The following is a 15,820-nucleotide window of genomic DNA, read 5'->3' as shown; positions in this document are numbered from 1 at the left end:
AGGGCTGTAATGCACCAGTTTATAAAACCTTTATATGTAAAATAAACTAATCTAATTTAAAATAGTTTTTTTTTTTCACCATTGCATATGTAAGTTTGTTTGCTTCATTTTACCTGTCATAATATAACAGCACTGCAGAGGCCCCTGGCTACTGTATGCTCCTAATATCTCCTGATGAAATGTGTATATTGCTTACATAAAAAGGGGAGGAAAGCTTGTCAAGCCTCTGTGATCTGTGATTCATAATGACCTTCCATGTAATGGTGTTCTACTCGGAGGTATTAGAGAGGCATTATCATAATGCGCATATGGCAGGTCAAGACAAAGGGCTGTATTTATAGGAGAAGCAATCATGCCGCAATGATATTCATAGGCTTGTGTTAAATCTAGTCTCCCTGTGGTGATTATAGAACGCTGCACAGTATATATTTTTTTCTTTGGTGATTTTTTTTTTTTTTATTCTTGCTATCAAGTTGTAGAATTGTTTTATCATGAGAAGCCACTGAAGTGGCACTTTGTGATGACCAGTCTGCTGATATGTAGTCTAGCAACTGACACCCTCACAGTTTGTGCCTGTCCCATCTTATGCCTGTCCCCTCTACTATGTCATTCTGATTAACAAGCTCATTTTACAGAGAGCAGAGCATAGCCGTTCTTGGTGTATGATGGGCAATACTCCCCCCCCCCCCCCCCCATTTTTCTAACCTGCTGAGGTTTAGGGATGCACAATAACAGATTCATATCTCCTTAAATGTATATGTAAACTCTCACCTTGTAAAACAATCCATTCAGTTTACAATAGAGATGAAAGGCAAAACGTTTGTGTAAAGATGTAAAAATAATTATAAATATTGTTTTTCGCTTTTTATTTAAGTGATCGCATACCCTCTGTTTTCCGCTGCATAAGGAGCTAGGAAAGGAGAAACAGTAGCACACTTAAAGCAGAGCTCCAGGCTCCCCCAAATACTGTAGTTGCCGACTTTTAATATGAGGACACTTACTTGTCCTGGGATCCAGTAATGTCCTCACCTGAGCCGATTCTTCAATCTCATTTGGGTGCTGGCTTCTTCGGTAAGGGAAATCGGCGGCTGGTTGCCTACTGCGCATGCGCAAAGCATGCTGCACTTTGTGAATGGTCCCTCAGTTTTCTGGGACCTGTGAAGTGTTCCAGAAAGTTGAGGGGGAAGGAGGGGAGCTGAACTTCTGTCTCAGATCACCATGGTGCATCAGGTACCCGTTCCCCATCAAAAAGTGCCAAATGTGGCGGTGAGGGAGGAACACAAGCGAAACTTCCCCTTTTAAGTTCCGCTTTAACTTCCTAGTGAATGGATGTGTGGGCGTGGGTGGTGTCAGCACAAGTCTGGTCATTGGAGGAAAGCACACTGAGTTCCAAGTACATCTAGAGAACTGACCATGCTGTGCTCTCACGCCTGGTATGCTCAGTTTTTAATAGCAAAGCATAGAAACTGGTAGTAGCCCTGGGGATTTCACACAAAGGAAGCAATGCAAAAAGAACAGTAACAATTTTCATACAAGTACATGGTACAGCAGGCACATATCCGGAATATGAAATGTTGGGTTTATATACTCTTTAATATCCTAGATGGACTGAGAAGTAAAAAACAAAACAAAGTACTATTTTTTAAATTACAAGTATTGTCTTTGATAGAGGCAGCCATCAGAATGTTTTTCACATATGTGTACCTTGGCGATGATAGGAATTGACTAGTGTGAAAAAATAATGGTGTTAGGCATGTCAAGTTTTGCCTTTTACATACCCTCCAAATATCTCCTGTCGCTTGTCATTGTGATTAATTGTAATCCTCTCACGCTGTTCTAGACCTAGCAATGTGATAATTATACAATTATTTGTGCGTATTTCTTTCATTTGCATTTTGGTTTTATTCTCCATTGGTTAACCATATATCATGTCTTCCAGCCAAATGGAATACAATTTTTCATTACTTGTTTTCAACGGTTTGATTCTTTCCCTGATAAATTATCAACATATACAGCATGCATAGTTTGTATCCATTCATTGACTTGAATGCATATGCTTGTCTTCAGTACAGACCACAACTGCATTAGAAAAACTAGGGTGTAGTTTCAGTACACATAATGGTCGAAGTATATGTAAACACAACTACTAAAATCTCAAGTAAGCGTTGCCATATTATAGTCATTTGAAGTGTTATTTTTAATCTTTTTAATGTATGATTTTTAGATTAAAGATACCTGATGACGCTGCAGTGAAGGTCCTTGTTCAGGCACTTCCTGTTATGTGGTTACATTTGTCTCTTGGATGTGTTGTCACCCCGTCACATGCATCCCTGGTTGAGACTAAAAGAGGCCATACTGACACACATTACACAGGCATTGACTACTGTTGTCACTGTCAGGGAGCCAGCCAAGAAGAATGATATAAAGCCGATGCTGGAGTTAAGTGCATACAGACAGGAAGTAGCTGCAAAAGACTGGTGGAGATGGGGAATGGAAATAGTTGGCTACACCGTCCTTTAGCAAACTATGACATCCAGTTAGGGTTTAGATCTGCTGTGACAGCCATGTTATCTACTTTTATTTGCATCTTGTTTCTGGAGGTATTTCATATTACAGATTTGGTAATTCACTTTCTAGTGGCTGTAACCCCTTCACGGCTAAGGGTGAAACAAATCTAAATGCCTCCAAACAATTTTGCAATGTTGACATGTGTTGGTAAAACCGTACATTTCATCACAACTACTTTGTACATCCAGGTGAACTCTACCGCATTTTTTTTTCAGAACAAATTGGGCTTTCATTTGATGGTAAATGGTAATGGATATCTCCTGATTTTTTTTTTTATTAAAGGAAAACTGGCCCAAAATGGTAAAAAAATTATTTTTTTCTATTTAGCTGTGTGTTTCTTGTTACTACCATAACCTACCACCAAAGAACAAACCAAAATAAATTCTCCAGCTCTTGACGATCATAGCGATACCACATATGTGTATGTTAGTTGTTGTTTGTACCTGTAGTACAGCCCAGAAACAATAGTGCACATTTTGTTTTTTTACCTAAAACACACTGACAATGACACTGATATCAATTTTTTTTTAAATCCTGACCTTTTGACCTTGACCCAAACACTAACCCTGGCACTGAACCAGATCAAACCTTGATCTATGTATTTTTTCTTTATTTTTTCTTTTATTTTTTAATATTTATCTTTTTATTACAAACATTTTTTTTTATCTATGTCAGGAGTTAGAGAGATAGAATGTATCTTTCTTCTCCATTCATAGAGAGAGAAAAAAAACGGGCTGCACAGTGACTGATCACTGTGATAGCCAATCAGAAGCTATCACAGCGATCATGGGATCGGGAGTCCCGGGTCCTGATCATTGGAATGGGACCCGGGGCTCTCAGTGACACCACAGTCTTTATACTGGGAGCACGCAGTGTGGCGCGCTCCCAGGACAAAGACAGGTACGCAAATATACGGCCCCACAGAGGCCGCATTTTTGTGTGACGTTGGCATCAAGGGGTTAAATCTAATGGTTCTTGTGATTAATACGTTTCCTGACCCCTGCTGTTCTCAGTAACTTGTGGCAAAGGACATCTCACACTGCACTGTCACTTACGTAAAAATGCAACTGTTGCACCCTGCACAAAGATTTTTCATCTCCTGGGACCACAATCCAGGTTCCAGCAGCTTGAGAGTGATCATCACTGGGTTATGTCAATTAACTCTTTAAGCTACACCACCACCTTTTTACTGAGGAGGAAACTCACAATCTTTGCAAGTACAAATATGAAAAATAAACACCTGTACAAACACTGTCACCACAGACAGGTATATTCAGAGATTTATCATATACAGTAGCACCCTTCAATAGATGGGGTTTCTTTTAGTTTGCATTAAAAGCCTTGGGAAAATGTGAACACTTTTCAAAATGGGGTTTAATAATGAAAAGGTCAGAAATGGTGCAAATACAATATTTACAGAAAAAAAAGTGTTACAAAGAAATAGACAATTAAGCATGTTGAAATGTAGTTGAAAATGAAGAATACTTGCAAAGTCCTCGATTTTAGCAGAGTTCAGTCAATAAGCAAGGTGTTGGCTCTCATAACTTGACAAATGTTCCTTCAATGATGGTACACGAGAGCTAGTCAAAAGGTCCCAACATTCCATTTTTCCTGTGGCATCAAAGGGGTGTTGAGAGAGACCATCTGACCAATCATCTGGGTTAAGGGGTGCATGCTGGCCGGTCACCACTTTTATGACCAAGTCCCATATAGTTTCTTTTAAGTATACCTACTGTTTACATTCTGCTTACAGTTAGCTTCTTAATGGATATACATATGACAGGTCTTGGATATCTATTTCTCACAGGAGGAATGTGGAGGCCTAATCCACTCTGGTACATCCTGTATAGGGGTGTTTGGGTTCAAAATGCTAACCAATAACTGAGATAAATGTCTGTTCTGGCTGTGCTTATTTCATGAATTCTGGACTATGTTGAAGGTTTAGAGTCTTGGCTGATAACCAGTCCATCAGGAATGTGTATTCACCTGACTTCCAACTAAGGGATTTATGGCCCAATATCTGGTAACTTTCTGGCCATTGAAGCGGCTACCTCGGATATTTTTATGAGCCCTGCAATGTATATTGGGGGTTAGATTCCTCTAGTCCTATTACCTGGCTGATAAGGGGATTTTGGCAGCAACTAAGATTTTGTGGAATGTATGAGCCAAAAGGATGAGGGAGGGGGAGAGAGGAAGTGGAGGAGTGGCCATTTCTCTGTTCTGACAAAATGGCATGGAAGACTTGTGACCTGAGCGAGATGGATGTGGCTTCCAGCTTTCATGTGCCTAATGTGCACATGTTCTGTGTATCTGTATGTCTGAAATACTGTATTTAATTGGCACCCTTGTTAGATGATTGTGGAGAAAAAAAACTATTGTAATCTAGGTCACCTAGAGGTTGCATAGTTGTCAACTTTCTGCCTCAGAACTCCAGTATTTTTAAAGATGTAAAAATGTATAGCTTACGTAATGGGTGCCCAGTTTAGGGATAATTCACACTGACTAAAGTGCATGTACATTTACAACCATTTCAGTAGGGTTTTAGCTCACGCCAACTTCCACTGACATACATTTTGACGTTCATTGACATACATTTTGCATGTTAGTGCAAGGTAATGCACGTTATGGTGTGAATAGGACACATTAGAAATGATTCTTTTTCAGATGTCCTTCATGTTGATCTGCATTTTACAGTTGTGCTAAACTGCTCTGGTGTGAATTGGCCTTTAATCAGTGGTCCTGGGGGCAGCAATACCCTCCAAACTTCTAAAGGGTCTTTTTTTTTTTTTTTTTTTTTTATATTAAGGAAACCAATATTTTCCTATCTGTTTCTCTGTTTTCAGGGAGATGTTGTGTGAAGGGAGCTCATGATATAATTGGTCTCGTTGGCACCGTGACACTTGTTTTTCTGCTAGGTTTCATGTGGTTTTGCCTGTTCATGGTCTTGTCATTAACCTGGCCTTTTCCCTTTTCTTTGAAACATTTGGCAATCTCTCCCCTTTGTGTGCATGCGCTAGCATTGTAATTGCCTCCTGGATAGCATCAGTTAAAGGGCAGACTTTAAACACTGGCTGGCTCCTTCATTTTAGATTTTGGTTTTTTTTTTTGCCTGAATCCAAGTTGTTGATAGCACAAGAAAATAATTACTGATCCCTTGCCATGTCAGATATCATTTGAACAAGCTCAAGTCATCCTCAGGAAAATCTAATTTGGTTTTCCTGGTTCCTGTGATGGCTTGCTTCAGCATGACAATTAGAGGGCAGAATGTGTTTGCCTTGGGTTTTAGTAGTGAGCTTTACCCAAGAGGCTCAAGCTTCCCCATTTGCTTAGTGGGGTTCTCCAATCTGTGATCTAAATGGTGTTCCCCTTCTGTTCTCGGTTCTTGATTTAGAGCAGAGCTTTGTGTGTTTTTGCCTTTGCTGTTGGGATGTTGAGCGGCTTAACCAAAATAAATTGTATAGGTGTATATGTAACTAATGAGCCCTATAAAAATCACTTCACTAATCCCAGTTTTTGCTGGCTATGTAATATATCTGGAACGTATTTCAATTACAGATCCTTGTATTAGAAATGTAGTTTTACATATTAGAAAGGAAATAACAAATCAAGCTTTAACGTGCAGCCTATGTTGGTGTTTGATAAGGATGAAATTTAATGTGCAAAAGGATAAGTTGGGATGTCAGGCTTTGGGTTACACATTTAGTCACTGTTGCAGGGAAAGTAGGTAAGGATGTTAAGTGGTTGTAGTTAGCTGAAGATCCCATAAAAAATATAACCTGTTTGTATTTAAATATTTTTTTTTCTCTTCCTAGACTGTGTATATATTGAGAGCAGAAGACCTAACACTCCATACTTTATATGTAGCATTCAAGATTTCAAACTGGTAAGTTTTTTTTTTTTTTTTTTGTTCTGTTGTTAAAGTATCAATGTGTTCTGCAGCATGCTAAATTTCTGCTATTTTCATAGCAGCATTTGCACATTTTAACATGAAAAACCAATTTCATAGTATAAGGCTAGGTTCACATCTGTACGTGTCAGGAACCTCAGCAAAATGGCACGCTTTCCTGACACGCAGAAATGCGTTGCCTTTTAGCATACACAAGGTGGTGCAATTAATTATCCATGGCTCCCCCTTCACATCTGCAAATAGTGTTCACCAAACCGCATGCGGTTTGGTGCAGAACATTTTTGGAGTCGGAGACTTCTTTTACTGCGTTTCTCACAATTAGGGCAGCCCATTAAAATGAATAGTTTCCCCTACATGTGAAAAACGTGCAGAAACACACCCGCACTTGATAACACCTGTAGTAGTAAACCCAGCCGAAAGTGAAAATCGCATTTCAAATCGTTCAGTGATATAGACACACAGATTTAGTTATGTACTTATCTGTACTTTTTTCTGTAAAATTGAAGCTTGGAGTTGTCACTTCCAAATTTCAATTTTTTTTTTATGTAGCGGCCTCATTGCCCATTTTTTCCAAGTGCACCTGTGCCCTTTGGGCTCGTTTACACGCAAAGTTGAGGGGTGGTAAAATCTGTGGTTGGGTCACAGTCTCAAGAAAGTACTTAAGAAATTGTTGTGGCTCCAACAGTCGGAATCGCACCAATATGACCACTCTAATAGTGGACAGTAGGGTGCGATTTGGCATACGATTTGCAGATCGCATGCCAAGTCACACCCGATGTGACCCGGGGTGTAATACAGAAGGTGTGTTACTAGCTGGATCACCAGGTAGAAACAGAGGAAAAATCTAGTACAGCCACTAGATCTAATGATTGGTATTAAATTTAACATGCCTCCTTCTGTTGTTTCACATTTAATAACAACGTGCTTCTCCTGGTAACCTGCATTTATACAGCCTTAACAAAAATGCTTACGCTCTTGAAAATATGTCAAAGTGTAAAATAAATGTGCTTAATAAAATGCACTAGAAACAAAGAAGCGGAAACTCATGCTCCATTCACACCTATGCAGGTGCGGCGGTGCTCGTGATGTTTTGCGCAGTTTCCTGTGATGTTTAAGGTAGCCCATTCATCTTAATGGGCTGACTGCCCTACGTGCGAGCACCACATAAAAGTTTATGATCCTATTTTTATTTTGAGCCACATCAAAACACATGGTACTTCAATAAAATATTAAGAATACATGGCACTGCCGTGTGTCTGCAAAAGGGATGCACTTTTTTGTGCATTGCTGAAACACATGCGATTTTGTGTGCGTTCTACAGTCAAATGTGAACCTAGCCTCAAGTGTGGACCTAACTTCAGTCGGTTTTAACTGCCCAGAATTACCTACTGTTTACTTTGGAGGGCTGGCAGGCTGCCAAGATTCTGTTTTCATGGAAACACAGTGCCTTTGTTGTGAATCTTGAAAATTAGCTTCTTCACGTTGCTTATAGAAACAGAGATAAATGAGGACTTTTTATTTTCTTTTTATAATCTGTAAATACTTTAGGCTGCATTCACACATGGCCGTTTAGAATCGCAAGCAGAATTGCTGTGATTCTGCCCGCGAATTCCAAACGCGCTGCTAAATTGACAAATCAAGGGATCACGTATTTTAATGGCACCTGAAAACAGTGCGGTTGTGGTGCGATCGCGGCAAACTGCATTGACTGAAGCATGTTGCCTAAAAAAAGTTCCTGAAGATGATCGTGACAATCGCAGCAGAACCACACCACGTTTTCAAATGCTATTAAAATGAATGGAACCTAAACACCCGATTGTGCGATTTGTCATTTTAGCATAGCGTTTTGAAATTCAAATTTTCCCATGTGAATGCAGCCTTAGTGTGCATGATCTTGACACAGGATTCCTTTAACTCTGTTTTATTGTTGTAGCCTCAGTCAGATTCTTTGGCACCTGACACTTCTGGGTGTGTCGGTTTTCTGGTTCCTTGCCACATGTCCTGGTTTTTTCCCTACACCATTAATGGCACAGCAGCCATTCTCTGGGCTGAAGGGGCAGATTTGGGGCTTTAGGGGGTTGTGGGGTTAAGAATTATATAGGCACATAAGGCTGCCTGCTACCAAGTGTCTGTTTTGCTCATCCTATATTGTGACTTGTTAATGAGTATTCTTGTTTCTCACTTGACAAACTGGTGTCAGTCTGGTTATGAATAGCTATCTGGTACCAGTAAATAAAGGCTCAGAAAGGGATTAAATTGGGCAGTTATAGTATTGAAACCGTTTTCTCCTGTATATTGGTGGTTTATAATCATTGTCTTCAGGTGAGTAAAAGGTCTTCAGTCGTTAGCATTAAAACCTGTGGAAGGCCATCACTGATCGTTGTTATTATTATTATTATACAGGATTTATATAGCACCAACAGTTTACACAGCGCTTTACAACATAAGGGCAGACAGTACAGTTACAATACAAATCGGAGTTTAACACTCATTCAGTTTACCTCTGTATTTTAGTTTGTGGTCAGATCCATGAGTACGGCCTGCATATGAGGGCTTATGACACAGATCGTATCATGGAGGGCGTATATCATTTGCATATGATGATACTGTTCCCAGTTTGTGGATTCATATTTGCTTCCTCAAACAGGTCTATGTAATTTTTGTTGCCAAATTGAAGTGCAGCCTTGCTGCTTTTATTCCTGCCCACCGTAATAATGCGTTTGCATGAATCGTACCATTGTGTGCGTTAGTGGGTACCTGGGATTTACAGCAGAATCAGTGGAGGAGTCATGAATTACAATATGAAGGTTTCCATTCTGGGCAGAAGTTCCTGCTGAGTTACCATAATTGCTTAGGGATATTAACAGCAATAAAGGGCAGCTCTTTTGTTGTCAGTATTGGTTTTGCGCGGCACATTAAGGCTGTCTGCAAAACAGCATGAATCAGTGCACACAGATACCTGTCAGATGCTGCTCACAACACTCCTCCACTGGTAATTTAGTGTACATTGAATGCCACCTCCTCCCCAGCCCAGAGGCTTGATTTCCAGCAATGATATGGAGTGTTTGTGGGTATATTGCAGATGAAACCCACAGTGTTTGGCGGTAGCTCTTGTACATCTCCCATAGGGACAGTAGACGTGTGTACTGTAGCAGCCTGTAATCATCTGATTAAAGATGATATTTTGAACTAGGGAATTATTTATCACATACCACTGTGGATTTAGGTAAAATAAATCGCCAGTAAATGTAATATCGGGTTATGTGTGTTTTAGTGTGTTTGTTTTGGGGTTTTTTTTCCCCCTCTTTCCCCAGTGTAAATTCTAGCTGTACTTATGCTGAATCTTTCATATCTCTTCCTAGCACCAGAGGGCAATAGGTAGGAGTGACCACTACTGTATTGAATTGCTTTGAAGTGGCTATCCATCTGATAGTGACAAAAACGGAACAATGTCTGAGTTTCTGTACAGGCTCAGTGCATTCAAAGTGGCTATTGGAAAATGGGTAACAGGCGATGGCTATAAATCATCACATCAAATTGTATTCTTGAAGTGACTAACAGAGCAATTATTAAACACGCCTTCAGAACCAGAGGAACTAAATAATATCGGCAAATCTTTCCTTAGTGACCTCTGCCCAAGTCCACTCGAGAGGAGTCAGTTAGCTGGAATACATTTCCCGAGCCAGTTGCTCTAGTTTGCCCTGGGACAAGCCGATGCCTTAGACCTTCCTCCTCCCTGTTCCATAGGCTCAAACATGCATGTTTGTGCAACAGCCGTTTTGAAAAACAATCATTCAGTGACCAGATCATCTACCGTCTGTAGGCACCACAATAAACCATTGTTTATTGGAGCAGATTATGCACTGATAAAGAAGCTTCCAGACCAAGGGTTGAAACGGCCTATGAATTTGTCAGGATGAGCTTGTCATAATGCTTCACTAATATCTCATGCACATCAAGTCATTCAACTAGAATGCTGGAGAGGTCAGCTGTTGAGATTAATCTTGTTTTCTCTCTGTGACTGTTGACATTCTCCTCCTATAGCTTTGTGCGACTAGTTGTATTCAAGCTGTTATTTGTTTAAATGTAATTACAGAGCAGTCAGCACACAAAGCAATACAGCAGCTGATATTTTTGAAGCCATATAATCCCCTCCTCCTTTCACTGGTACAGATTCAATTGAGACTTTCTTAGGGTGGAATTGTCAGAATAACAATTGCTATATTCTCTACATGTGTAGTGGGTAGATCTGTAGAAGGAAAAATGCTTTGTTACTAAACAAATGTCACTTGTGTACCACCTGGCTAGATCAGTTCACATGACTTTAGAGCCCCGTAATTTGGGGTGTCGTGGCACCTGCCATATGTGATCGGGCTCTTAACATTTAGGAAGATAATACATTTTATTGTTTAATCAAAACCACATGATCTAGGTTTAAAGAAATCCAAAAAACTAGCTGACAGCACTCCTTTAAAATCCAATGTGTAATAGCTTTATTGATCCCGAAAAAGAAATTTGAAGCCCCACCTGGGGCCACCTCTTTTGACATGTTTCACCCAAATACTTGGCTTAATGGCAGCAACTTTCTATGATTAAGGCCAGTCCTGGGGTGTCATGGGGGAGGTCTTAGGCGGGTTTCATGTTTGTCCAAAACATTGAAGGTGCTAAACTATGGATTTTACAGGAGTGCTGCCAGTGAGTGTTGTTTTTGTTTTGTTTTTTTTCACAGTTTAGGGCTTGGAACAAACCCTTACTTGGCTTTGCCCCTGAATTAAAACGTGGCAGCGTGAGAGAGGCTTAGGTGCAAATTAATTTGTCTTCTCTAGTTTTACATTTGGATGTTTATTTGCTACTGACATTCAACATTTTGAAAATACAATTTTTAAACTGTGTTAAATGCATTAGTTCTGGAAAACATACAAGTACCCAAATCTCTAGAACCCATTGGGGATTAACAGAACTCAAGAGATACCGAGAGAATTGATACCTTCTGCAAGCATCAAGACCAAAATTTTAGGTATCCCCATTACCTGTATCCTTTGTTAAAATCTGGAGTTTAAAATTGTGTTCTTACCTGTATATCTTTAACATGGATACAAGTTTTGCCAGTTTTATTACAAATGGTGTTTATAGACACGGGATTAGGCTTCCAATCTTCTAGATTCAGGTGTCATGATCTTGTATATGAAGTGCCAGCCAAGGTTTGCTTGGTAAAAGGAGTGCATTGGTTAGGATTAGAAATTGTTCTCTGGTCACTTTTGTTTTACCTAGCAGAAGTGTAAGATAGCTGGATCTCAATGCTAGCTCTGATTGACAGCTTTGCAGATATTGTTGAGCCAGGCTATGGTAATGAAGGCAGTCTCCATTCTCTCCTTGTTCCTGGAAGAGTATTTGTCATCATGGGAAATTGTTTTTTCCATTAATTAGTTTGTGATAATCAGGTTTAGTACTTCGCATTTGTAATAGAATCCACTGTGATTGGGATTTTTCACAGTACGGTTTATAAAAATCAAAAATGGTTTTGTTTGTTTTTCATTATGTTTTAAGATCATTTAAATAGATACGGCCTAAGATCATCAAAAGTTTACAAATTCACAAACTAGTGTTTTATCCTTTTTTATTAAATTATTTTAATGAAAGCTTTAGATTACAAATAAACATTTAATAAGGTTGTGTTCATAAGTCAGCTTGCAACTTTTGTGGGCTTCATGCACATAGCCATAATAAAATTACTGATCATAAATGCAGAAACTTATTGGCAGACAGATCTTCTATGTAAGGCTCCATGCACACGGGGTGTTTTGATAACGCTGGTAATATTAGCTGTGTAAAAAATGTACCGCTTTGAGCACAGAAATACTGATATAATCAGACCGCTAGGGAGGTTAATGACATCAGCTATAGATTTTTCTTTTTTTTTTTAATTTAGATATTTATTCATTTTCAAATATAGCAATACAGAAAAATCCAAAAAGGAAATATTACATAACAAATTTCTTCTAAAACCACTTATTGCATATCATTTTCTCCCCATAACCCCCTTCCTTCAACCCACCCTCCGCCCCACCCCTCTTCAATGAACCCCTGACCTCTATCTGATCGACTTATAACTCACATCCTCTGGATACAGATTTTTAAAAGGAAGAAAGACAGATTTCTATATATTTTCTTCTTTTTTTTTTTATACTTAATTACAATCTAATTACAAAGTAACTTCTTTCACCTTTACCTTAAACTCCTCCCATTTCTCCCATAGCTGCAGATTTTTCAATTTGGATTTTACAGTTCTGAACACAGTACAGTTTTTTCATGATTTTTATGCACTGTGTGCATGGGTCCATTGAAAGCAATATAACTACATTCAGATTTTAAAAAATGTACTTTTTGAAAATGCTATTTATGGCTGTGTGCATAAACACTTGTACTGCCTCCGTGGTTTTTTTTTTTTTTTTGGGGGGGGGGGGGGGGCGCATTCTCTGCAGGATGACTAATTAAGACATTCCCTTCTGTGCTGGAGGTTTTCACTCCTCTGAGTCATTCAGCTGCAAAAAAAGAGCCTTTAAAAAGAAAAGAGCTTGCACACTGCTTGTCACCTGCTGGCTGCAAATAATGCAAATTAAAATGTTCACGTGTATTTCATATTTACCGAATTGGCAAAAAATTTGAAATACTGTATTGCCTACTGAAAGAAACATTACATACGTTTCCTTTATATAGGAGTCTAGTCAGGAAGCAAATACCCTGTATGCAGCATAAGCCAGTGTGATGTCACCATCTGCTTTCAGCTTGCTGATGAGCTTTTACAGTGCACTGATCCAGGACCACAGGAGGCCATCTGCTTACAGGGCTCTTAACTGTAGGAGTAGCTGCTAATTTGCCTTGTGCCTTCCATGCTCCAGCCAGCCTTAGAATCTGGGTCATAATGATACCTTTCTTCCCAATCCCATGTTATCCCTTTAGTCCTTAAACCTAAAAATACTGGAACCCATGTAAGAGGCACAAAATGTGTTTTCATCATTTTGTTTCTTGTGCCATTGTAGCTCCAGTCTCTTCCACGCTGTTCTCTTTATAGGGAACATGACACACATACAGACAATGAAGATGTTGACAGACTGTTATGCAGTTTATGGCATCATCTATCAGAGGCTCATGAAAACGTATTCTATTATTTCTGACATTATAGTGACTTACCAGACTGCGAATGCCTGATGTGCTACACCTGGTTAATATTATTTAAATGTGTTTTGGGTCTTTGTCTGCATATGCAGTGTAAATTACAATATGATTATTTAGAGCTGTTAATTACCATCATATGTAATGATGACCGATCAATAGGTGTCAGACACCCATGGTCAGATTATGTTACTGCAAAGATTGCTTTGCATTCTAAATCACCATATACAGTATTTATCTGCCTGGATCTCAGATGTGTTTTTCGTGGACAAAAAGCAAGTAAAGGGCATTAGGGGAAAACGTGTGAGAATAAAAATTACTATTTGCATGGTTTGTAAAATGAAGATTATAAAAGGGTTTCATACAGATGTGTACATTTTAATAAAAGCAGGTCATAGGCGAAGGAGGAGGTTTTATGGTTTCAATTGCATTGTGTTTAATAGCCAGTTTGTGTACACAACACCAAAGCTTTGTGTTAGTGACTGATCTCTTATCACGGCACGCCTGGTCTTCATAAAACATTACCATTTCTAGTAAATGGTACATCCAGCATTAAAAAGTCACAGTAAATATCCATTACCATTACTGAATGTTTTGATATGCTTGAGGTTATGTTCAGATACAGCTGTTAAAACATAATGATAGAAGCCATTTTATCAGCAAGGCTGATATTTCAGATGCTTGTGGCATGATATACATATTTCTCAGCACTTTGCTATGTTAGGATGCACTACAAGCCCATCTTTAATGTGTTAAAATATAAAAGCACAGTTTACATATGGTTGCACCTATATATGAAATCCACATACCATGTCCCATGTGCTGTGCAGCGTGATATCTACTTTGATCTACAGAGAAGCTACTTTGTTTTGTATAAAGCTTTAAATAAACTTAGAACAAGCTTACAAAACCTAACCCGTCCTCTTTATTGTAGACCTGTGATGTCTTGTTTTAGACCTTAGTTACATCTCGGTAAGAATATGTTAATATTGAAATGTGTGTAGCCTGGCTACAGTTCTTCTGCGCAGTAAAAATAAAAAAGAAACCGCTACTAAGGATTTCAAGTCTGGGAGTTTTCACATCCTAGATTTGTTGTAGATCTATCCAAGACCCCAAAAAATGGGTCACAGGCCTCCTTCCTGCAAGTAATAGCCCTATTTTTTCTTGGGGGAGTGTTTACTCACTGTGCTGGCCCAGCTCCCTCACCCCTCTCCACCCTACCTACCCTTTTATGTAGCTGCTGGGGTGGAGATGATTAGAATGATGGCTCTGAGTCTGCTGGGACTGCTGACTTTTCATCCAAGATGGCAGCACCCAGCCACAAGCAGTGGGCTTTTAGATGTTTGCATACTGGTAAATAACATGCAGAAAATAAATTAAAGTGGAACTACATTGCTTTGAATATTAAAAACAAAATTAAATTCTGTTTTTGGTTTATTGTGCTCAAATGCAAACTCCCCCATCCGTTCATGTCTCAATCCTTTATTTGCTGAGAAATCACTTTGATAAACATCCCCTAGCATTTCTGGCTGTGGCCATCTTGAGGAAGAACAGATGATTCTTGTAGCAATCACTTCCTGGAATCCATCTGCCCCTAGCTTAGGTATGCAGACAGGAGGGTGTGCTTGGCTTCAAAAACCTCTCCTGAAGACTCCTGGGATGTATATAATTTGCCTAGGCATTGAAACCAGGAAGTAACCAAAAGTGTAAACAAAAAGTTTAAAACAAGTAAATATGATATACTTTCCTACAGATTTACTAATGCTAGCAGCGTAAAGGTAAAAATAATCAGTGTTCACTGAGAGGGTGAAAATCCACTTTAAATGACCATTTTATAGGACATTTGTGGAAATGGGTCAGTCTGGCAATGGGGTCTCTTTAGGATGCTAATCTTTGGTTGCTATAGGCAATATAATTCTCTGTCTTCCTGTATTTTACATAGAACCTGCTGTTATTTATCTGCAGGGTTGATGGCTGCTGCTCCCTTTTATTAGACAATAGAGTGATGTACTGTTTTTCTGAGAGAAGGCAAAACCTTTCTGCATCATGTCTTATGCTGCCTATCTGGAATTAATTAGTGTGATTAACTTTGTGGCACTGACTTCTCCTGCTTAGAAATGTAAATGCCTTGCAACACCGGCTGCAAGTCTGCTTACAAATGATCTTTTAAAT

The 15,820-nt window shown here is 39.1% G+C and overlaps 1 protein-coding gene across 5 annotated transcripts in view; it reads left to right on the top strand.

The window, feature by feature from the left end:
- RERE (arginine-glutamic acid dipeptide repeats) overlaps positions 1-15,820 on the top strand; it is a 311,259-nt gene that overhangs the window by 99,587 nt on the left and 195,852 nt on the right. For all 5 annotated transcript variants that reach the window (XM_089668427.1, XM_089668426.1, XM_089668425.1 and 2 more), the window contains exon 3: positions 6,381-6,451. In XM_089668427.1, the coding sequence (XP_089524553.1) occupies positions 6,381-6,451 (71 nt within the window). The remainder of the gene's footprint in view (positions 1-6,380; positions 6,452-15,820) is intronic.

Source organism: Staurois parvus, unplaced genomic scaffold, assembly GCF_062004578.1.
Source record: "Staurois parvus isolate SC_StPar_1 unplaced genomic scaffold, SC_StPar_1.0 ptg000057l, whole genome shotgun sequence".
Taxonomy (NCBI): Eukaryota; Metazoa; Chordata; class Amphibia; order Anura; family Ranidae; genus Staurois; species Staurois parvus.
The sequence above is the reverse complement of the archived record's forward strand: the minus strand, read 5'-3'. Positions and strand labels throughout refer to the sequence as shown.